The sequence below is a fragment of the Mixophyes fleayi genome, chromosome 3 (genome assembly GCF_038048845.1).
Source record: "Mixophyes fleayi isolate aMixFle1 chromosome 3, aMixFle1.hap1, whole genome shotgun sequence".
Classification (NCBI taxonomy): domain Eukaryota; kingdom Metazoa; phylum Chordata; class Amphibia; order Anura; family Limnodynastidae; genus Mixophyes; species Mixophyes fleayi.
In genome coordinates, this window is record NC_134404.1 from 266274204 (window position 1) to 266300535 (window position 26332).

The 26332-nt window shown below is 37.1% G+C and overlaps 1 protein-coding gene across 1 annotated transcript in view; it reads left to right on the forward strand.

Annotated features, from left to right (window-relative positions):
- The window catches only part of VTA1 (vesicle trafficking 1), a 207857-nt gene that overhangs the window by 27514 nt on the left and 154011 nt on the right, over nucleotides 1–26332 (forward strand). The window contains exon 2 of the mRNA XM_075203567.1: nucleotides 18954–19048. Within this exon, the coding sequence (XP_075059668.1) occupies nucleotides 18954–19048 (95 nt within the window). The remainder of the gene's footprint in view (nucleotides 1–18953; nucleotides 19049–26332) is intronic.

Sequence of the window (26332 nt, forward strand, 5' to 3'; positions counted from 1 at the left end):
AGCTAATAGATTTACAGTGCAAGATGCAAGAAGGTGCCCTTGTGAAATATTGACGAGAAGTACCAATACACCTCAATTTACCCAAAGAACGTTTCATTATGCTGCACGGGAAATCAAGGGGTGGATAGAGCACCTTTTCAGGAGTGTTCTTTGCTGTGCACAGCCATTCCAGTCCACAAAATAATGAAATCTGCATTTTGTACCAGTGCTGAGCTGGCAAGTAAAAGGAGTGCTGCATGTTTTATTTCAGAACAGTTGCACATATAATTTTTGTTGCCTTTATTGCTTGCATGCTAAAGGAACATATAAAATAATACACTTTCAATTCTTTATTCATCCTGCAATTTACATTGTTTAGTTATATTTCATAGACCTAACAACTTATAATATAGACCGAACACATTATATATTCAGTTATCTTCAAAAATAAAAAACGCTACCCCACACAGCACTGTACCATTATAACTTAACTTTGTGGGCCACGATAACTGTTTCTGTTACTTCATAATTTTATCCTATTGGTAACCGATGCTAATTTAGAGAGCACAGACCTGTTTATACACACACACACTCTGAGCAATGTAATAAAATACTTTATGCACACAATTTCTATCTGTAATAAAGTAAGTCCGCATGTCACCATACTCTTATGGTGATTATAAGTCATAAATAAGGCTAAACCGAGCTTTATGAGTTTGTGTATATGGAGGGATGATGTGTGCAGTTTATCCTTTATTTGTTCACATTATTCCTCTGCTATCTTTTTATGTGTAAAATAGCTGTAAAAGAAGGGAAGCTCTGGTGATTAGCAAGCTAATTAACCTGCCCTGAATGGTAATCATGGCCACTAATGCCCCCTCTTGCTCCATGTCACCAATCTAGACAAGAGCAATCTAGTAGGACACACTGACATTGAGCTTGGTCTGGTGGGAAATGGACATGACACTTCATAAAAATATGAATATGCACAAAACTACACCATCTCTTCATCTATGACACAAGTCATTAACCCACTACAGAACAGAAATAAGATACATTTTCAACAAAATTAGTAGATAAATACAATATGTAGTTAAGTTGCTCTTTTCAGAAGGTGTTTTTGCAAAACAAATTTAAACCTAGCTTAGCATTTCTGTGTGTTATTTTTGTTATACATACATCTGCAATGTGCCTGTCACGGGCACTAGGAGTCTTTACCCAGAATATCACCAGATGATGTTCTTACCAGAGTAATATAGCTGGTACTATGGTCCTCTGGTAGCAGGGTGACAACGGAACAGGAGAATCAGCAGATGGTGAGAGAATGCTCGAGGAAAGTATATGACTAGCAGCAACTGGTAATGACTTAGATGTATATACACGAGGAACCAAATGGACAAGTAAACGCGAGGAGAGTCAGTGGTCTGCGTACAGCAAGTTGTACCACTGTCTATAGTGAAGGAATGGATTCCAGGTGCAAGTAGGTAACGGGGAAGTCAGTGGTCTGCGTACAGCAAGTTGTACCACTGCTTATGTGAGAGTCTACTTGAAACTGGTGCCAATGGGAAATAGGAGTCAGTGGTCTGCGTTCAGCAAGTTGTACCACTGCTATATATATATATGTGAGGAGGGACACGAGGAGATGAATGGAATACTGAGGATACACGGGCACACGGAACCTGATCCTACGATGATATCCACAATACAAGAATAACTGACAAGCGCTGCTTGAAGTATACAAAGTCACTATAGAGATCCAGGCAATAGGAAACAAAGTCAATAGTAACAATAGCCTTAGTAGATGGACGACTCCGGAGATGAACACAACACAGTCCAGACGGATATGCAATACAATAGCAAAGTCAATGGAAAGTATGCATACCGCGGTTCAGGAGAGCAGGCTGTCAGGGAGATATGTAGGAATAACTGAACGGCTGAACGCCGGCAGGAGGAGAGACCACTGGAGTCTGGAAGTGCACTAACTAAGTTGGTGCAGTGCACGGAAGGTAGCCGATAATCAACTGAGCAATACTCAGGAAGCAGTAGTAAGTAACACTGGAAACATGATGAACACGGGAGAGTTGAGGCGGTCTGGAATCCAGCAGTAGTAGCGAAGGCAGTGGAGAGCAGACACGCTGAACACAGGAGAGTTGAGGCGGACTGGAATACGGCAGCAGTAGCAGATAGGAATCAGCTGAGTGCAGACACGATGAACACAGGAGAGTTGAAGTGGTCTGGAAACCACAATCGAAGAAGACAGGAATCAGCTGGAGCTGAATACACGAGGAAACACAGGAACACCTTCAGAGGCTCATGGGGAATGAGACTCCAAGATCAGGCAACCAGGTAATGATCACAGGTGGTTTAAATAGGGAGGGTTGTCTGATCATCCAATCAATTAAAAGCAACAGATACTGAAGGTTTCATAAGGGCTGCACATGCGCAGACCCTCAGGATGGCGGACGGCCACGGTTCCTGAACACAGGAGAAATGGCACTCACAGTCCGGTGAGTGACGGTGCCCCAAGAACTTTGTAAAATTAACGTAGGTTTTGAAGAACCGTATACTCCTTACTAGCAGTATCCTCTTAGTAATCTCAATAAAATTGTTTATACCTGCTGCCCAGGTTGCTATGTACTGATGGCGTATACTTGGCGTGAACCACTGGATGCCAATAATGTACATTTTATATGAACGTTTTTTGCCATGTGAAGTTATGTATTGAACCTTGGTCAGTCTATTAACTGCTTGCACAGACAAGAATTTTCTTGGCTCACGCGCCCTTGTCGGCTCTGTTTAATGTCCTTATACTGACCGGTTTGTTTTCAATACCCTTCTGTCTGAATTTCTCACTCTGGACCAAACTTAAATGTTGCACATTTGCTGCTTGATCTTGGCCGATCTCAGATATTAAATGCATATATCTCAGGAACTTGTTAGAACAAGATATTTCAGACTATTGTTTGTGGCATGTGTTTTTTTTTTGTTTTTTTTTTCTAATCACCTATTCTACTAAAAACACAGCAGGGAACTTAAAACGGCTAGTTGCAGAGGGCAACAATGTGGATCCATCTAATTAACATACAATGTCGATTATTCAACTGTATGCAAGCCCAAAATATATATAAAAAAACACATTTTATTTCACCTCGCAATAAATCATCATCACCATTTATTTATATAGCACCACTAATTCCGCAGCGCTGTACAGAGAACTCACTCACATCAGTCCCTGCCCCATTGGGGCTTACAGTCTAAATTCCCTAACATCCACAGACTAGAGTCAATTTGTTAGCAGCCAATTAACATACCAGTATGTTTTTGGAGTGTGGGAGGAAGCCGGAGCACCCGGAGAAAACCCACGCAAACACGTGGAGAACATACAGACTCCTCAAAAATAAGGCCATGATCGGGAATTGAATTTGTGAACCCAGTGCTGTAAGGCAGAAGTGCTAACCACTGTGCCACCTTGCTGCCCAAATGGCTATTCTTACATATAATTGTGATAAATTAATATTTACAATTATTAATTATTTTTAATTGCTAGCATACTATATATCAAAAATAAAACTTTATTATATTTTAATGAATACCAATAAAGCAGTAATGCATATTTTATCTATTATATTATTATTGGTCTTGAAGGGCCTCAAGTTGACACATTTTTCCTTTCTTTCCTTGTATACTTTGGATTAGCATGATGATCTTTTTCAGAGCTGGCTGCATTATTTTTATTGACTTTTATATAGTGCCAGCATATGCAGTAGAGCCGTACAGCGAGAACAAAGAAGGAATATACAAGTTCTGCACTAATTTACTGTTTGTTTATCACACTCTTTTATAAAAAAAAAAAAAAAAAAGAAGAATGAAAATAACGTAGCTTACATTGTTGCTGACTGTTTGATACAGATTGGTTGTGGGATGGTCTTTCATAAAAATACAAATTAATACATATTGGCTGTTAGCTTTTAAATATATAAGTATTCCTGAGAATTCAGTCAAACTTAGATCTTACTGAAAACTTAAGTATTTATATAATCGTAGAGACTGTCAAATCCGCATCCTAAAGTTTTGCACTAAAAGCAGTGTTTACAGTTCTCCACGGAGTCGAGTACTGGGGAAGGGACCATTGTTTGGCAACTGCAGAATTTGTGTACATTAAAGCCCCACAGATATGCAGAGATTTAGTCTCTAAAATTGAAAAGGGTTTCTTTAACAAATATTTTTTCTTATGCATGATTGAAACTCTCTGTGCTGATTGATCGATTGTAATTATGTAAATAATTGGTGAAATTTAAAAAATTGGTGATAAATAGTTGAACACAGTTGCTTAGCTCACTAACCCCCCCCCCCCCCTCCCTTCATCACTCATATCGTAATGTACCTGCTTGCTGTGAATAGCATGGCACAAATGTAGGCAATGAGTGTCACACTAAGTGGAAGTCACTGAACCATAATTGCCCATTTACTTATTTTCAGTCCTGGCTCTATTCCATTATATTAAACATATTGTTTGGATTACCGAGGAAATTTACATCTTCCCACTATCATTATTCACATTACTATAAATTCCCCTATATTTCAAGCTCTTACACAATCTCAAAGTGTAATGTAATAAATCAACGACTGTAAAAAACATTCTTCCGTCCCAACTGTTATACCTACTGGATTTCTGTCGGATTATGACATTTTCAATAGTTTATACCTGGTTGTCACACTGGCATGGATACATACCAGCTGAATATATCGTTATATTGGGTGAGCGAAATCCCCCTCGAGTTCCACACTAGAAAATTACATTTGTATGTGATCTGCAGGTATTCGCTATCCTGCTTTGTCAACACTGTGTTTGTTATAATCCTAGGTCATTTGATGGGCAGCATTTTTTCTTCTGTGCATCTAGGTCCTGTTTATATGTCTAAAAGAGACAGTTGTTTTTTTGTTTTGTTTTTTAGCAAATAATAATTGTTTAAATGCACTAGTCTTGTTCGCTTTTACATTATTGTATTTTTTTGAGTTTTGAGATTACATACAAAAAATTTGTATATGTAAATCTTCATTTAATTGTCTTGAAAGCTGCAATTCACCATTTAGAACCTGCAAGCTCCATATGCCTCGACTTGAATAAGCAGAGTGCATGTGCATGGAAGCAGCTTTTGTGCATGGAAGCAGTGGTTAAGTTGTTGCTTTTTGTATTATTTTCGTTTTACCCCAGGATACAGATTTAACTACCTAAAATTTAGAAGAAATATACAGATGAAAAAAATGTGCAGAAGTATTTTGTTACTTATGAGTTGGCACAGCCATGTGTAAAGACTGTGTTTATTAAAAAAATATATAGATTTTTCCATAAACCATATTTTAATTTGCATGTTTAATATGTGCATGAATGAAGATGAAATGCAGTACAGTTCCCACAGACATAAATGCAATACATCTTTCAAGTGTATGACTTCTAAAACAAAAGACTATTTGAATGGCCTTAATAGGTAGCTCCAATTCTGTCCTAGTTTTACTCCATAAAAAGTAAAACCTTGTAGTAGTGGGAGGACAAGATTACCAGTCATTGTATGGTCAGCTGGTGTAACACCTTTTTTATTAAAAAAAAGTGTGCTACTTGGAAAAAAAACATACAAATTATTATTTTTCTATTTTTTTTTTAAGTCATCCACTTGGTAGTTGTATTGCATTTATGTCTGTGAGTTCTGTATTGCTCTTGATCTTAGTTGCGTGCTATATTAACAAATGTAAATTTAAGTTATATCCATATTATTTTTAGAAAATCTATAGAAAAGTGTTTTGTTTTGTTTTTGGGTTGCATTCAGTGTTCATAACATGGTGCTAAATAGCAACAGTTCTGTTTAAATGTGGATATAATACAATGTAACCTTATAATATCGTTTATAAAGCAGAACTTTTGAGTTAAACAACCACTGTATTGCTTGACGAGACAGGTAATAAAGATATAACACAAACTGGATTTTCTGCAGCGGGTTATGACTTGAGCTGCCTCCCACTTTTCAACACTAATCCTTTAATGAAAGCCTTTAGAATATAATTATTGTATTTTTTTTGTAATAATGGCACCAACTTAAAATCTGACCTGTCTGCTCTCTAATTATCTTGCTACTTAGTGCTTGTAGAGGTGAAACATTAACAGAGAACTGACTTAGGAATTAGGTAATACTATGTATTCAAATATGAGTTTTCAGTCAAACAACTCATTAGAGCCATTGTTTAATTTTAAAAGGACATGATCATAAAAATATGTTTTTGTGTAAAAGATGACAGTTTTTCTAAGACCTGTCCTCACAAAGAGAAGATGTTTGTGGATCTGCTCTCTGAACAAGTGATTTTTACACTTGTGCTCCAACCAATGTAAATACATTCACCTGTTCTCCTTGGAGTAGAGCCACAAGACATATTGAGGATCATATAAAGTTTGATGCACTTTGCACCTAATCTTATACAGGAAAAGACATGCACAGGAAAACCACATTTATGAGCTTTTTTTTAATATCCCAGCTGTACACCACTGGCATTTGCGACCGTTGTATGTGTATACACTTAAGCTTCATGTGGGCATAGAGGCAATGTGGAGATGGCTTTATAGTCTAGTCTTAGTAGTAAATGTGAAAGCTACATTACCATGTTTGTACACAATATAGTAATGTAATGACATGTCGTAAACACAAGAGAAGTGTTTTGACAATTATTAATGTGAAAACTGCAATTGCCATAATTAATGTAATTAAATTACATAAATAAAAACAATTTATTAGTGATTTTCTTCCAGTAGGACTCTAAACACTTGATATATTTTAAAGAAGGTGAGGCAGTCGTCTTGGATGTGCTCAGTTGCTGTCCTGTGTAATCAATCGCGTCAATCCCTGTTCCATTGGATCTTACATTTTAAATTCCCTACAACACACACACTAGGGTCCTATTTTGTCAGAAGCCAGTTAACCTACCAGTATGGTTTTTTGGACTGCGGGAGGAAACCAGAGTACTCAGTGGAAACCGAAGCAAACACAGGGAGAACTCCACACAGGTAGGGCCTTCGTTGGAGTTTAGTCCATGGCCCAAGCTAACCACAGCCACCATTTAAATTACATTCAAACCTCTGTTTTCATCTTTAAGCATAAAATGTGAATCTTCTTTCCTGCCACAGACCAAATTGAAATGTCAACTAATAGACTGCCGTAATATCATATAATATATAGCAGCTGCCCTAATGATTTAAGTACCAGCTGGATAAGTCAGTCTGCAGTTGGCCAGTTGGAAGTGGCTAGCTAGTACTTCTGATCTTCATCATTGTCATTGTGTCTCGTTGCACCAAGTCTACGTGAGTCCACACCCTTACTGTACTCAGCCTACACTTAAGTGTAATATGCATAAAAATCTGCATACCTATGTACGCATAAGTTGTGTTTTTTTGTTTTTTGTTCTCTTGTATGCATTTGCAGTGAGAAAATGCAGATTGTACACACAAAAACAACAGATGTGCGTATAAACTCAACTTGAGCTCCGTCATTGGTGAAGCCTGAAGGAGTGCTGAGAGCAAGTGGCTAACAGTATTGACACATTGTTGCTAAAGTGCGAAAAATGTATTTTTGTATTACAGTATTTGTATGTGCAAACTGGTAATAAGTGTATCTCCACAACATTTTCTGTTGACTGTAATCTTCAACCAGATATATGGAAAGAGGCATAATTAAAATGTATAGGTATGAACATTCTCCTTAAGCTGTCTTAGCAGCCAGATCGGCAGTTCCCAAAGTGTGCGCCGCAGCTCCCAGGGGAGCCACGGCGCTGTCACAGGAGTGCCGCGTGCCAGCCATAGAAAAAACAAACAACACAAAAACTTGCCACGCGGATTGGTAAGTTTTTGTTTGTTTTTTCTATGGTTGGCACGCGGCAGAGGTGTTGGGACCAGCGTGGCAGAGGGCGGCAAAGGAGGGGGGACCAGCGCTGCCCTCTGTCATGCTTATCTCCAGTGACATACACTGGAGATAAGGGGCCTAGCCCAAACCCTGAAAAACAGCCCCAAACTATTATCCCTCCTCCACTAAACTTCACAGTTGACATAATACAGTCAGGCAGGTAACATTCTCCCAGCATCCGCCAAACCCAGACTCGTCCATCTGACTACCAAACAGAGAAACGTGATTCGTCACTCCACAGAACATGTTTCCACTGCTCCACAATCCAGTGACGACGTGCTTTACACCACTCTATCCGATGCTTGGCATTGATCTTGGATATGTGAGGCTTGCATGCAGCTGCTCGGCCATGGAAACCCATTACGTTCCCGTCGCACAGTTTTTGTGCTTATATTAATGCCAGTGAAAGTTCTGAACTCTTTAGCTATGGAATCAGCAGAGCGTTTGCGACTTTTACGCACCTTAGCCGTCATTGACCCCGTGATTTTACATGGTCTTCAGCTTTGTGGTTGACTTGCTGTTGTTCCTAAACGCTTCCACTTTCTAATAATATCACTTACAGTTGTTTTGTGCAATTTCATCCCTGCTGGATACTAAACGGTCGTCTTATTGCAAAGGTTGCCACCTTGCAGTACCAGACTTGAAGTTACTGAGCTCTTCAGAACGACCCATTTTGTATCTGAAATGTTTGCAAATGGAGACTGCATGGCTAGACACTTGATTTTATACACCACTGGCAATGGGTCTGATTAAAATACCTCAATTCAATACTTGACAGGTGTGGCCAAATACTTTTGTCCATATAGTATGTGTATATAATATGTGTATGTATGTATGTATGTATGTATGGATATAGATATAGAGATAGATAGATAGATATATTCTGATCCAATTGTTGAGCAGCCTATCTGGACAGCAGGATAGCACCATGTGTGGCCAGTTTGATATACGCTAAATGAACCTATGTGACATTTTAAATGACCTTTTTATTTATAATAAATTGGAACTAGGAATGATCAGTTGGGTTAGATACTATGCTCATTTTCAGTATTAAATTATAAAATTAAGAAAGCTCATCGGGCTTGTGAATTACTGTGACATTTAACTCCCTTAGTTATTTTTTAATTCACTCATCTTGTAAAAGTATTTTTCACTTTACCATATTAAGAATTTTTTTTATTGACAGACACATTAAACAAAAGTCAGCAGAAAATAGTTGTTTATTGAACTTCCAGTACATTGTAACAAATGGGCAATACTCTTGGCTTATTTACCAATACCAATGTTCTAACAAAGATTTCACTAGACTCCAGACAAAATGTACTTTGCTATGGTTGTGGAACATTTGTCCCTACCCAGCTTCACTGAATTATGTTGGAGCTCTTTGCATTAATCTGATATTTGCAAAACATTCTTGCTGCTGACATAAGTTGGCATGTTTCTCTGTTATCTATTAAGGATGAAGGAAGAAATGATAGCCAAACAAGAACGGAATTGAAACCCTACTATTTGTTTGCTTGTGCTTTGTTGCCTGAAGCGAGTTTTGGCTCGTCCAGGTATTTCATTACCAAATTAACACAAGAAAGGTATTTGATCATTATGAATGTCATGTTTTGTAGATGTTCCATGTAATTTATTACACTAGGGACAAAACATTTGTCAAGTAGCATTACATTACCTTTGTTTTAGTCTTCACTTTGCAATCAAATTTTTAAAGGCCATATTAACTTTGAAACCTAGATACTTTTTTCAATTTTTAAGGGAGTTAACTGTACAAAATAGATCAAAAGGGTCTCTTTTAAAAATATAACCCCTGTCTTAAGCTTGATTGTTTGCTATATACACTTATATTTTCTGTAGCTTTTCCATCTCTTGGAAGGGGACTGGGCTGGGGGGAGCAGACATACTTGATAGCCTATGCATGGACATCCCCACCACAGAAGATGACAGGTGTGAAGGAGTAGCACAAATAGCTTGTTTGCTTTTTAGTTCAAGTGATTAAACATAGTGTAAAGCTATATTTGTAAAACCATTTTGCACACACAACCCTTAAAACAAAATTGTATCACACGATTGAATGCTTGCCCCAAAGTAGCAGCATCTTCTGTGAGCTTTAAGGATCACAATCTAGACGAGGTCCCCTAAATATGGGGCTGTGCAGGGGTGTTGGCAACGGCTTGGATGAGTGACAGCCTCCTACTGCTCTTTAAGCTAGGTACACAATACAGAACATTTTTCCCAATACAAAATTGTTAACGACTTTACCGACAGTCCCAATCAGCATGCCTGTTCATGTGTACACACTTACAGGATTTTTCTTCAGAGCTTTGCTCATCATCTGTCATAACCACCTGCTGAAATGATTGTGACTCTGTAACTCTATGGAGATCTGCCTACACTGCTGGTCATGAGTGCATACACACTGCAGAATTTGCCCAACATTGTTCCATCGTTTTTAGAGATCTTTAGTCCGGTTATAAAATCAAATGAAGCAATGTATGTACGATAAGACATGATTGTGGTTGGAGTGTACACACTAATGCCATATCAGACCTAACAGTCGTTTATCGTGTGATTGCTGCAATAATTGGGTGAAAAATCTGTAGTGTGTACCCAGCTTTAGTTTCTCATATATGGAGAGAGTGAATTATTTTCAAAACCTTCATGAAAAAAAAAAAGTATAAATTCCCCCTTAACTCTCTTTTGCCCTGTTCACCATTTGCATTGCCTAATGCACAAATCCTAATCCCACTGAAGGCTACATATTTTTATTACGATTACTTAGAAAAAAAACAAACCATATCAGAGTTCAATAAACATGGGCTACAGGACACTTACATGAACCTTTCTAGTTTTTGAGCACTGGCTTCTTAAATTGCAGAAGTAATAACTTTTGTCTTTACCTTCTTGTACCGCTGGTGTCCATTTCCTCTTTCAGCAGTTATGGACATACAAATATGCTGCTGTAATGTCTTTTGCTATCCATCCTTTTTAAGGCCTCCCAGGGAAATGATTTTATTGGAAGCTATTGAATTCAAGATTTACTCCATGTGTGTACTTACTGCTGCATTTATGAGTTTATCATTGTTGCTGAGTGAGGTTATTTATTGTAACACCTTTTACGAATAGATGTGTTTTTATTGCACTATCATGTATGTACAGAATACAAGAGCAAGTCTGTCTCCAAAATGCGTTTTTTGCATATTACTCATCATTCTAGTTTTGGAATGTAATTCTTTTGTGTCATCCTAAGGCTGCATATACTTTGACGTTTGTGATTGGTTTTTTTTTTATCGCATAGTAAAATGTAAAAATAAAACTATAAACTTAATTTCGTTTATGTACTCCTTTTTTATGTGTTTGATATGCATTAAAATGCACATATACATCCGTCAAAACAAGTTGTTGGGAACATGTATACAATCATAACTGCATTTCGTTGCATTTATGATGCAGCCATATTAAGATGCATGTAACGTTTCAGCTGCATTGACATACTAAGTTGGAACAAGAATCATTAGTGTGAATCGATGCGTTTGGGGAAAAATGCAAATCACGGTACCTGAAGGCTGGTGAAGAATGCAACGGAGTCTAGTGGCTTTGGAAACGATTGATAGTGTTACCTGCGTATTACCAGAATTACAATGCTAGAAAAACTCTCAGAATTAATGCCAGAGGGTGCAATGTGGGCCCCAAAAAGGTAAATACAAGCTCAGATTTTTATTATACTTGGCAAATTAATGATTCAGATAACTGTTTTACACTTTAACCATTATAACAGGGATGTACTATATTCAGCAGACAAGTGGGTGGGTTATCAAATTTTGTTTCTAATTTTAGTGCTAATGTACTTTAACAATGAATTGCAAACACTTTGCCGTTTGCTACGGATTTTGCTGGAGGAAACAAACCAGTTTTGTAATTTGCCGGAAACTATAATTACATGGATTATGCAGAGTCTATCACTAAATATTAAATCAGTACGTGGTTTATTGTGCAAGAACCTATTTATATTGCATCCTTTAAATCTTTTAGACATGGAGCTAAAATTATCTGTTTTCTTTCCAACGTAAGATAATAGATGGCGTCAATTGTACTGTAATTTTACTGTCAAAAGTGCCCTCAGGCAAAATTCTAAACTATATAAAGGTCAGGTTTCAGTAATCAAACCTTATATCTATTTGAATGTTTTAATACCTCGTCACAAAATGGCATTTCTTTCTAAGTGATTATCTGCTTTTCACATGCAATGCAGTAGACCATTATTTAAAGGGTAAAGTACTTTCTATGGAACTTGATTCAGTTACAGGTTCTTTTCCTGGTGGCTTTGTTTTAGTTGTCGCCTAAGCTTCCATGAGTGCGATAAGGAATTAAGTTTTTTAGATGAGGGTCCCACTCATTTCACTTTGTGTGTTTTATTAATATGTGGGTTAATTTTTTTCAACCTTTTGAAGAACTGCCCTAGTTGTAATTTACAGTCTATCATGAAGAACGTTTCTGTGGATTTGCTTCCGCTTCCCTTAGTGGTAGGGGTCAGTTTCAGGCTTCTCATACAGTGCTGATGGTTCACAAAAAATGCCTATCGGAACATTGCACATAAGATTTTGTAGGTAAAAATGTCAAGACCATCTACAAATGCAACCACTAGTCTCACTCAATGTGTACATGGACACTGAATTCTTTTTATTTTCAATATTGTCAGCAAGGAAATCAGGTAAACCTTTTATATGCCCTGCCGAATTGCTTCAATTTGTTAGAGAATGCCTGTAACTGCCCCTATATGCTCCAGTTCCCTACCCATTCATTTCCATGAGGTACCTTTTGTACTGATCTTGGAATGTTCTCCAGATTTCATGGATACTTATTGATGGTGTTTGATTTTCAATCTGATTGTTCTGGTTTAATTTAAAAAATTGTTTTATTTTTTTGCATTTTGTATATTGATAGCCTCAGAGCATGTATGGTGTCTGGATTATCTTGAGATAATCCTGAATTTAGCTAGGTTTATTGGTATTCTAATGTTAGTTATTTTTGTATTATTGCTTTTCATTCTAATCCGGTCAGTTTTCCAGCTAAGGATTGAATATATTATTGCCTTTCTGCCTGGTTAGCTCTATACAGTTTTTGATTTATGGATATATATCTATGCATAATCATAATTTTTCATTTGTAATTTCAAGTTGTTTCAGCTTTGTAGATAACATAATTTCTTTGAATAATTTCTGTCTGCTATTGGGTATGTTTGAAATGTTATTACAGCCTTTCCATAGTTCATAGAGTTTGCATTAAACATAGCTAAATTATCTATGCCCTGCTCTAGCCTTAAGAACTCTATTCTGGAGACCACATTGGATGAAAATCACCCTTGCCAATTCCGACTCAAGAATTTTTTTTTATTGTGCAGATACAAAAAAACAGACAAAAAACACCTATCTCCTTAGGGTCCATCCAAACAAGCTCCTTTTTGAATGCGTGTATGGTGCTGTAAAATGCTGTTGGCTAGGGATCTATGTATTCCCTATGGTATGCAATGTGTGCTGTCCACATGGACAGCAATGGAACACACAGCAGGAAAAATGATGCAGACACCATTTTCTTTTGCTAGATCCCCAGTCAGTAATATTCCGCTGGTGGTATTCTCGCAGGAATGTAACATGATTTTCTTCTGAAGCTTCACTGCTGAAAATCTCAGGCTTCATGTATCAAGTGCTGTGTGTATTAGCACATGCACCTTTATAAAGACATTTCAGCCACTTTTAGGATCAGTAGAGGTAGTTGCCACGTTTCCAGATGTGTGTTTACAGTCACTCTCCCATTGAATGGTTCAACAAATGATGTTAACCCCTAAAGGGCAGTGAAATGCACAGAAAGATATTGGAACAGTCCGTGATCTTTCCAAACATCCATTTTATTTTAGACCACACAAAGATTTGTCTCATGGCAAAAAAAGGACATAAGCTGAAGTGCAATTTGTAGAGCAAGTAAGCCCAAAAATATACCAAGAGGTTCTGCTTATACCCCCTCCAAAGTACCATCTGCTAGGACTTGATAGGGAACTGCATAACTTAAGTAGAAAGTCATAAAATATACTATATATCACATTTTTACAAGCATGAAAATAGCTCTTGAAAACAGACAATGCTCCTTGTCATTAAGACCAATGGGGGCCACATTTGAACAAGAGAAACTCTATATTCCCCTGCTGCCCCCCGCCCACCCATTTCTTGGACAATATTTGGTTTTCAAGCCAAATGCAGTATATTGCATAGAATTATTATTGTCTGTGTTTTTGTCTAAAATCTTTAGCTTACTCAAGATACATATTTTGTTCAGTAATAAAGTTCAGTATAAAAATATTAAATTGTCATTTTATTTTCTCTATTTTTTTTTTCTTAATTGGGGGAAAAAAAATCAATCAGAAATGTGGCCCTGCAATTAATAGATTCTAACATAGAGTGCACGTTGCACTCAATAAGAACACCCTTTTGCATTTACGGAGGGAACAAATTGAGCAGTTTACACATCTTTAATTCTCTGAGGTTTTGTGCTTTACCGAGGTTTTTTTTTTTTTTTGTAATTTTTAAATGTTAATTGTTCCTCTCTGCTAAATCTATTTAGACCAGCGGTGGGCAACAGAGGTCCCACTGAGCTTTCAATGGGTGAACCCCCATCCCCCCCAGCTGGGTCCTCCCGATCTTATCAGAATGAGGGGAGCTGACTTCCGTGTCACATCACCTCCTCTACACAGTGCACTGTGCTCTCCCTCCGTCCTCTGCGGCCCATTTGAAGGCAGCCTTACACCTCTTTCATGTAGCCCCTCAATGTTTTAGACCAGTGTTTCTCAACTCCAGTCCTCAGGACCCCTAACAGTGCATGCTTTCCAGGTGACAAGGAAAATAATTATACCACCTGGGGATCTGTTAGAATGTGTCGGTCAGTAATGAATGCACCTGTGCTTAAGCAAGGAGATATGGAAAACATGCACTGTTAGGGGTCCTGAGGGCTGGAGTTGAGAAACACTGTTTTGGACTGTGTGTACAGGTATTGAACAAGAAATGGAAATACCAAATATATTGAAAGCTAGGACTTCAACACAAATGTGGCTTATGCGTCAATTAAGCAATAACATTCATGTGTTTTATTATAAATTGGAAGCCTGGAAAGAAGACCCCCATAGCTGTTTTTTCTGGGGGGTTTTTGATAGCCTACCTTGGTTTATTACTTTGTTCCAAATAGTAAAGCTCTGCAAGTATGTTGGTGCTATATTAATGATGATAATAATCTAAATTGTAAAGGTCAAGTGGTAAACACAAAACCTATGGCTTAATAATGTGGCTAACATGGCTTCAAGAGAACACATCAATTACCTTAAAAGAGGGGCACATTTGGTAGTAGTTTAACTTAAACAAACCGGCTTAACTAATGTTTCATGAGCAACCGTGTCTAACGAATGTCAACATTGAACGCCGATGGAAAAACAAATATCAGCTGGAAACTGGGCAGAAACGCATATTTCAGGATTGTGACAAGTGCAAGGCAAAACCGGTGGTAATCGTATTGCCAAATCCAACCATTCCGACAAGTGTCATACCTACCAAAAAAACCTGATGGCAGAAACAGACGAACTAAATAGAAGCAGACTTACCTAAAAGACAAAGAGGCAGATGTCCGATGGCACCACAGGCAATGTCTGTACCCCACAGGCTAAGTGTTTCAACACTTACCCTGCGGGGTCCAGATATTGCCGCTTTAAATTACCATTCATGTAAGTCGCGCACACATCACACTGAAGTGCCGGAGAACTGTCCAGTCTGAATCACTTCCTGTCGGCCTGCGGTGCCATCGGACACCTGCACCTCCGTCTTTCAGGTAAGTCTGCTTCTATTTAGTTTGTCTGTTTCTGCCATCGGGTTTTTTTGGTAGGTATGACACTTGTCGGAATGGTGATAATCGCCAAGCTGTACCCAACCCGGCAAAACACGTGAACCAATTGCAGAACAATTAACTACACATAGGTTGCCGTGTATAAACCCCTTATATCACCAGGCAATGCACATTTGCAAGTTCAGTGGTGCAAAGAACACAGGCAATGGTGGAAGGTTATAAGGTCAGATGAATCATTCTTCACCCTGCAGCGCCATACTAAACAGCCCTACAGGCCTTGAGTGCTTTTTTTCCCAAAAGTGAAGGATTTTGAAGGTTTTTTGATGTTGTGGAGCGCATTTCACTGCCTTCAAAAGGAAAGGCAGCAGCCAAACAAAGTCAATGCTAAGTGATGCATCTTCACCCCTCATTGTAGCATTTATTTGCTTATGTGAGGAGTATCTGCCAGGATAACAGTGACCTCATCCATAAAGCATGTTTGTTAGCCCAATGTTTTGATGGGCATGACACTGATGTTATCCATAGCTTTCTCCGTTGCCAGATCTTATCCTTATCAAGCCTTTATGGGCTATTCTGAAATAAGGTCTTTGAGAACATTTGCATCACCAGGTATCAGTTGAGTGAATTTGCTGTGGAAGAATGAAACTGCTACAGTCCTCCACAATACCATACATGGTTGGTAGACTCGATGCCACAGTGCATACAGGCCATAGTGGCTTCCTGTGATGGCCTAAGATCTCATTATATGATTTTATATTGGTGTTTTCATTTTTATTTGTCCACTTTCTGTACTGTTGTGTAGAAGTAGGTATGATGATTTTGATATATTTATGATATTGTGTATTCAACAGTTTGCAAGCATGCATATGTGTTTTGTACGAATGTAAAGAGAAGGTAAATATTAAGTGTCCATATTTGGGTGTTTTAAATGTTGATTGGCAGAACTTCTCTACATACGTATGTACTTTGTCCTGTAACACTCAGAATGGGATTCACATGAAATGAACTGTTGAAGGTTGATGGATTTGTTTTTTTTTCACCTGATGAGTTTGACTAATGGGGAAGGGGTGGTTTTGTTTGGGTAACACATAGTATGGACAGTGACTGTTTTACTGCAGTTGCTGTGGTGTTTTGCTTGTGACCCTTTCAGTGGATGAAAAATATTACCACAATTTGTGTTATTTATGTTGCTCTACTTCCTCAGTACTTCCTGGCAGTTGGTTCCAGTTCATCTACATTCTGCTGTCTGTCGGTTTGGCTTCAATGGGGGCATATATGGGGCAGACTGTATGCAGGTGCAGACACAGTGATACAAGCCACAAATATTTTCTTTCATGTTTAAATGGACCTGTCACAATTTATTTGTTAATATATGAAGAAAGGGCATCAATCCAGCAAACGTTGCAATAGTGTAAAAAGAAATATAGACCATACAATCATGCTTCAGAGGAGATAGCGGCAATAACAAACATCCCTTTATTTCCAGTTTATGTTAAACACCATTCCATTCCTGTTTTCCCATATATTGCCGTTTCATGTGATTGATGAATTCATGTTATGTTAACCCCTGAAGTGTCGTGAGATGGGTCAGGTTGGATGATGTATTATTGCTTTAGTAACCTCTAAATTTGCAATAGAAATAGTTATAATTCATTTTTTTTTTTATTTATTTTTATCTCTCGTGTTTGTTGTTGGTTGGTTTCCATCATAAAAGAGAACTATATATTTAAAATGTAAATTTTGGGGGAAAATAATTATTTTATATGCAGTACAGGAACAAAATTGTATATATTGGCAACAAATCCATGCCAATCACAACACACACATTTACATTTTAATTATAGCCAAAGCAAGACAAAGCATAGTTATATAAAGGGCTGTCAACATACTATTATATTTTCCCAGTAAGACATTGATTAAAGTTAACCCTTTTAAGTCTATATATGTAAGCGATTTTACCTTTGGGTGATATGCAACTCTACATGCACCGGGTTCTCTCTGTCACAGTTCTGGCAGGAGCGTGCGTGCTTGAGGGAGAGCCTGGTGTATGCAGTGAAGAACATTTCTGGGCACAGTTGGGTTGTGGTAGGACCTAGTAAGCATTTATTGCATATGTATATAATAAAATGAAATAATTTACAGGATGGCATCTTAATGGGCAAATAATAAGTATGTGGCATGAACATAAACTGAGCTGGAGAGAACCTTATTGTCACCTGCAACTAATGTGTCCTTAGACATAAAGGTGTCCATACACACTATAATTGTGTCAGCCACTGCGTACAGACTCAAAAGGCTGCTGTTAGATGTTTGATAGATGGCATATTTGGTCATTATATGAGTGCTTTGTCAGATCCGGCCTTGTGTCCCAAGTATGGATCTTACAGATTTGGCCACATCTGACGGTTTTCTGGCTCCTTGGTGGTCAGGTTGAATGGCCTGATCAGACTGTATGGCAAACTTAAACACTGTCCTGTTGCCTTCCTCAACAACCTTCCATTGAGAAGTGTATACTTTCAAAACTTTTCTAGGCTGTTATTGATGGAGAAGCAATCCTATACTGACATGGTTCAGAATCTCTTGAACATCAAGGCCCGGTTCATTTGGCAAAAAATAAATGAAAACACTTTGTTCTCTTTTTAAAAAAACATTGACCACAGAGGTTAGGAAAGTTTCTACACAAGTGGAATAAATTATTTTGGTTGTATTGATTTTGTTTTTGGGAATCCTACAGCCCCATCAGTATATAGTGCCAATTTTCTTATGCTGCGCTGTACAAATGATTATAACAATAAATATGTAGTCATTCAGATCAGTCTCTGCCCAATTGGGGGGGGTCACAATCTAAATTTCCTTCCAGACAGACACACATTCCATTTTGTCAGAAGCCACTTAACCTAGCAGTATGAGTTTGGGCTTTTTGAGGAAATTGGAACAGCCAAGTATAGGGAGAACATACAAACTTCTGACAGGGCCATAATCAGTTTAGAGACAAACTGATACAATTTGAATCCTAGCAATAGGATTCATCTGTGTTAACAGGGAACTTTTTGTGTTCATGTATGTGTTTTTTGTTCTGTTTTCTTTATTCATTTCTGAGATTTGCTGGGAATTTAACATGTGGTTTCTTGTCGCTATCTCTTGTAGGCCGCTTGTATGCTATGCAAACTGGAATGAAGATTGACAGCAAGAGTCCAGAGTGTCGCAAATTCCTGTCAAAACTTATGGATCAATTGGAAACAGTAAGTAATTTTGTTACATTTATTACAAGTGTACCTTCATGGCGTTACTATGATTTCATTCTACTACTTTGCAGCAATACAAAGAGTACACATTTTGGCCTTTTTTTTTTTTTTATGTAAACTTTGTGTTTTTGTACATTTTGCCTCTCCGTGAAGAAAGGATTTCGTTGAAATATTTTTTGGTGGCCTTAGCTAATATGGTTGGCTTTGTTTATGTGCTTTACATTTGTGTATGTGTCACCCACTTCACTTGTTACCAATCATCCCTGCCTCCAGCCTGAAACTGGCAGTTAGTTAAATGGATGGTGACGTCCTGACCTGCCTGCTCCTGGATGTGTGGCCAGGCACTAGACTCCCCAGTGCAGCATTGTGCAGAGTTTATGGACATGAGAAAAATACACAATCCAATCCTATTACTTCGCTAAATTAACAAATGGGATAGGTTTCCCAATTAATGGCTAGAGTGGAAAAGTGTCCGATCAGTGTGGTCATGATAGGACTGCACACACTACAGTCATACTCATTCTTAGTTTTCAACATGCCCAAATATGTATCTCATCAACTTCATTTTCAAGTAAAAGCCCTCTGCACTAAGGAAATATCACATAAAAATATCCCATCTTTTAAATGGTTATCGTGAGAGATATTAAAAATTTTTCAATGGTGAGCACTCTAGTTTAGAAGCATATATAATAAAAGACAGAAAATACTACTTTTGAGAGGCACACCTATCAGGATGAATTAAATTGCGTGCATTTTATTATATAAGGGAGGATGAAGAAATATGGACAAAATCTTATTTTTCATATAACACTCAAATGGTAGATCAAAAAACACTCACTCAAAATAAAAATGTACTTTTATTTATCATTTAAAACTAAAGGCAAAATATAAAGTGTGAGATTAATAAGGGGAGCAGAGTACATGATCTCCAGAGGTTATATATTATAAGTCTCTTATATGTACAACTTTGTTAGAAATAATACGTTCCAATATTAATAGAGTTACAAGCTATAGGTCTTACTCTACCCTGGGACATATCCCTTAATAATATGCAGTTGAGTAGATGTTTAAATATGAGGACTAGAAGACAGATTTATTATCTTACTTCATCAGATGCAATAATAAATATCGGTTGGTTATTTCAGTATGTCTCATTAATTGTTTCAGACGTCCCTTTATTCACCCTGTTCATTTAGTTTACTTAGTGTCCATCTGTAAATCGGTTAATATGAACTCTTCTATGTACCTTAGTGTTAATTTGTGTTATACATCCATCTCATAGCCACTCTAAAATATGAGTGATCTGAATATAAGCTAATGTATTATATCACCATATCTATATGGTGTGCACCAAATTACACTGGAGCTATTTGTTTATTACTGCTTAGATAGTCTAACTATTTTATATGACAGATATTTGGTAGCATGCAACATCAGTACTTCATTTTCAATCATGCTAATTGTTTTGGGACCGCAATTGTGACAGTGATGTGCTAATTTGCTCATGTGTGTGCTTGCTATATTTTTTATAGAGTTAAATAGAATTCCGTTTCCAAAATGCAATTAAAATCAATATAATTAGTGATCAGCCACATATTCATGAATAGCACGATGAAGGGCAGCCCATACGTCAAATAAAATTGTCTGTCATGCAGGGAAGGTAAGGTAATGAGTATCGGCTCCCCCTAATCCAAGTGACCTATCTGTTTATCTATAAATTGGTAAATTTGTACTGGATTTATTAACAGTAAACTTGGGTCTGTGTGACACTCCCCAGGAAAGCTATGTTACATTTTAGAATTGGGTATTAAACAGGGGAGATGTAGATTGTGGTTGTAAAACTGTGTCACAAGCCTCCCCTAGCGATCACATCCCAGGAGATGGGGATAGGTGTAAGTGTTTTTAAAAAGATGAAATCACTTGCAAGAAATTGATTTCCCAAAAGACTGACAATCAACATTGATAAGCTATTCATCTTCCAAGCCAATTTCCTTTGGCGCAGATTATACAACTGGTACATAAGTTTATACTCCGAAACTTTATCCTTTTATTTTACATGTTTTGCGGTGTGTTATGTCTTTTATTAATTATTGTTATAACCTGTAAGCATTGTTTGTACTTTTTGTATATTAAATTGAAAATTTAATAAGTGCTGTCCTTATTGCTCTAAACGAATTCACTGCCTGTTTAGACGAAGTTGAGTGACTGTGTTAACCCTTTAAATACCAGTGTGGGAAGTGTTATCTTTTTTAGCTATCAGAGCACAGAGTGTGCGCAATTGGGTAATTAATTCACAGGCCTTATACGTAGCTGATGGCAGTTGCGAAAAGGTGTGGAGGTGTGGGCCTGTGTTGGGAAAGGGACCAGTTAAATCTGTAGCCTAAGGGATAGGTGAGATTGAGACTGAAATCCTGTGTGGTCCCTTATGGTAAATTTCATGAGGGTCAGAGTGCGGTTTGTGACAGGCTAAGGTGGTCAGGAGTGGTTTCCTGACAAAAGAGAAGTGATATATTGTTTCACTGTGTGGAATTTCTGATGAGATATTAAATCAGAGAGCTGGTAGAGGCAGCTATTCATGACAGCACCTTTTGTAACGATCTATAGTTTGCAATAACCTTCTTACCACATTTGCACACATCTATGAAGCGTTTCAATAGGTGTGCTTAAAAAACATTCGGTAAACCAATGGAAAATAACACCAATATACCTTACTGCCCTGGAAAATATATGCATGTTATATTTAGATAATAGAATATATTAAATAGTACAGATATGATTGATCTGTCTCTAATATGTTCTGAACATACAGTATGTTGTGTCTTATAATTGCTATATACATATTTTACAAGACAAGTTTGTATCTTTAATTTTGAATTCATATAATGGTCCAGAGATGACTGAGAAGAGGTCCACACATTTCACCTCCTGTAACCCAGTTGTGTGTTCCTGAATACATATTCCAGATTACCACCTGGTAGAAATGTGTTTCTAGGCCAGACTGGTACGTACATCCGTTACAATGGCCTTGTTGCTTCATGATTTAATAATTACACCTCTCTACTTGTTTCAATTACTGTTTGACCATTGTTGAAAGGCTTTGTAGAATGGGATGTGTTTAAATAGCTCATCTCAACAGTACATCAAATGCAAATAAGTGCTTGCCTTATCCTGCACTGACAAGTTCTTTTTACACTGACCATCTGTATGCACATTGTGCCACTATTAGTTTTTAATTTAGATCACTTTGTTGACGTGTGCTCCCATCTTGAGCAGTATTAATGGTAGGTAATTGAACTGTAGTGCAACAATTTGTAAAATAATTGTTTTAAAAAAAAAAAATCAAAGATAAAAAGAGAATTGATGTTTTTTGTTTGTTTTTTTTCTTCTTTTTTTTATATACCGTATATCTCTCTCCTTTCCTCCTGACATTTTCTGTATAATACACATAAGGAACCTTACAGCTTTGCAGTGCATTATATTATAACTAGATAAATCTGTATTTTTGACTGTGGAATATAGCTTTTTTGTTTTTAAAATAAAATGTAATTATTGGTCTAATTCATAAGTAAATGGCATAAATAGTCCAGACTCATGCATTGATTGCCCATAGTAACAATCATGCATTTTGTGCAACCAGAGAAATATATATAACAATATTTACTCTATTACATCCCCTAACTACAGGGATGCCAAACATGTGTAACTTAGCCAGTATAATTGTATAGCAAAAGAGAAAGTATCCCATTTTCCAAGTGTGTTTTCTTTTATGTTCTTAACTCTTGAGGGTTTCCTTAAATTATGAATGTAGGTAACACACTGCAGTAATCTTAGCAGGGGTTCTTCACCTGACTGCCAAAGGGGTCCATGGCACAAAAAGGGTTAATAATTCCATTTTTATGCATATGTAGTTTCGGTTAAAGATGTGACTGCAGACCTGACAAGTTTGTCAGCAGTGCTGTATTTAATCTATATAGATCCAGTTTATGAAAATGGAATTTAAGTTAAATATGTAAATCGCATTTGCCTGTTGAGCAAACTGATATGGATTTGTTGATTTGATCACTAGGGAGGTTGTCCTAAGTACCTAACACTGCGCTTTGCTCTCAGTGTACCAGTTTGGAGTAAATCTTCTATGGTTATTGTTGAGGAGCACAGTATGTGTTTTACTTCCCTTATTTGCGCCCTTTTGTATTGCTCTGAAAAATCTCCAGAGCAAACCTGCCCAATAAGTCATCCACCAAATAAATAGTCAATTGCTGGTAAACATTATTAGAGTGTTGTGCCACCTTAATTCAGAGAGCATGATTCATTGATCTGTTGGAAGTGCAATACTTGAGACTTTTCCTAAGTTGATTGAATTATATGTTACCTGTCCAGAACTTTCCGAAACAGCCTAGATTAGTTCTCGCCTCCCAATTGATTAAGAGGAGAATGCATTGTTTGCCTGATTGCCAGACTGATTTTGACCTTTGAATTGGGACATGGGTCATGCATGGTTCAACCTACCACAGTGTAATGGGGAGATTGATTGTCTAAGAAGTTTTCCCTCTAGTTGGGTAAACCTGCAAAGATAACAACCATACTCTGCTTCATTACTTAGCTTGCACCTTATCATCCTCATTGGTCACATAGAATATTGAATGGATTTTTTACAGGCAGATGTAATTTTATTGGGGCCGCGCAGTGGCCTAGTGGTTAGCACTTCTGCCTGAGTTTGATTCCCGACCATGGCCTTATCTGTGTGGAGTTTGTATGTTCTCCCTGTGTTTGCGTAGGTTTCCTCCGGGTTCTCCAGTTTCCTCACAGACTCCAAAAACATACTGGTAGGTTAATTGGCTTCTATCAAAAATTGACCATAGTCTCTCTATCTCTCTGTCTGTCTGTGTGTGTGTGTGTGTGTGTGTGTGTGTGTGTGTCTGTTAAGAAATTTAGACTGTAAGCTCCAATGGGGCAGGGACTGAAGTGAATGAGTTCTCTGTACAGCGCTGCGGAATAAGTGGCGCTATATAAATAACCGATGATGATGATGATTGGTTTGTATATGTCCTCTGTATATTAAAATTGTGTGAGCTTTTAGTTTAGAATACCGATTCTAAGGAGACCACCTATATTCCAGAAAACAGATCATCCAAACTTTACATATAGTACATTAGTAAATACACATAATCAACCAATTTTTTTTATTTCTTTCTACATTGTTTGGTTAGAGCTCACAAAGTTCTACCCAATTGTTGTTCAGACAAAACAAATGCTAACTTAAAAATATAACAAAAAATAAACATTTTGTTACTGTAAACAATCCAAGGAAGTTGGGTTTGGCTAATTCAATTTTTCATGTGGATTTTGCAAGGTGAAAATGTTTGCAAGCTGTCTACTTCATGCTCTATAAACTGAGAACATTTTTATCAAAATGTATACTTTAGTTTCTTGCGCTATGTTACAGCTTTAGGATATTTCACATCTATTGAAGTGTTAAAATTCTGACCACACATACATACATACATACATGGATATAGGATTCACACTTGTTAAATGTTTAATACGACAATATAGGGACTCGCTGTGTAAACAGATCAATAAGTGTAAACTAACCTTTGGGTGCTAATCATATAATTGGAAATGTGATTTTTCTAAACAGATAATCGGCAGCTGTCCTCCGAGGTGTATGCTAACCTTGCATATTGAATATGAGAGACATATAGAAAAAAAAATAAGGACTGCATTGTAGTCTGATATTACTGTAACAGCACAATTAAAAAAAAAAAACTTAAGTCCCAACTCCTTCCATATAGAAATAATTAATATTTATTGCTTTTCAAGTTGAATACAATAAAATATGTATAACGCCATATAACATACAAATTAAAATAAAAAATATTATTAAAATAACATGGTCTCTATGGTAAACTGCATATCTTTATATACTTATCTTATTGGACATATACTAGTATTCATAGGAAAATTATTCAGGATACTTAATGAGAAATATAACTGCAGTCATCCTGCTAAAACATCTCCGAATTACAGAATGAACAGCCCATTCACAATGTGGATGTGTCTTTTTTTTTTTTTTCATATATAGGTAAGCGGTACTTCTATTGGAATAATGCCTCCGCTGTTATGTACACCGGACAGCAATACCTGCAATCCTTATATCACATCTCTACTATACTCTATTCCAGCGCTTTGGCTGTGTTGGTTTAAAGTTGTTTTCAGTTCAGTCTGTTCTTAAGAATGCACAGTCTCAGATGAAACTAAAAGCCCAAACCGGACATTATCTGGCAATATCAATTGCTTGGTATAAATATCGCTATCCTTTGTAGTGTAGGTACTGCTATTGATTAGCAGATTAAAGCTATTCCACAGCTGTTGTGCTCACAGCACAATTATTTTACAAGCTCTTGATGACCTTTGTTGAGTGGGGATGTTTGTTCCAAATGGATGCTAGTTCATTCAATATAGTGCACCTTTTTATAGCGGTGTTCCAAAGCAGGCCACTGAAAACACCTTGACACGTTGCTGTACTACACTTCATACTTTTCATTAAGAGTTTGTGTATAATACAGCTTTTATTTAGTGATTGCTTGATGAACATTTTTTTCATTTAAGTGCTGAAGTGAACATTTTTTATATTGTTAATTAAGTGTTTATCCTTTTTTGAAAATGTAGCGCTTTTTTTTTTTTTTTTATATACTAGTCAAATATTTTTAATTGTACTGTATGGATGAAAACAATTTTGCAGCTTTAACAGTTTCAGCCACAGCTACACCACTTACTTGTACACCATAATTAATGCTCTAGAAAAGTGGTTTCACATTTGTACATTCTATTAATTTCTCCAGAAAATGCAGAAACCAGAAAGAAAAATTTGTTTTTGGTGTTCTTCATTATTCATCATTTACCTGTACAAAATCTGAGATTGGGATAATGCGAAGATCATCTGAATAACCATATTGTGAATGTGATAACAGTTATAAATTCTAAAATAGGTTGTACCAAAACACAGCAACTCCTTAACCAATATGATATCCAAATTATAGCACAAGTTTTTATGCCATTTTAGGGACATGGTCTGTCATGGAGGAGAACCTGTCCACAAGTTATAATCTAAATGCTGATGATGCACTGCACCCATAACATGTCATGGCTATAATCCTATACTAGTGTATCTTGGGTATTGACCAAGTAAGTAACTTGCATAGTACACAGACTAATAGTACATATTGAAAACCGCATCATAAAGGGAAAATTGGTATTGTGGTATGTGTGTTCTATATATAT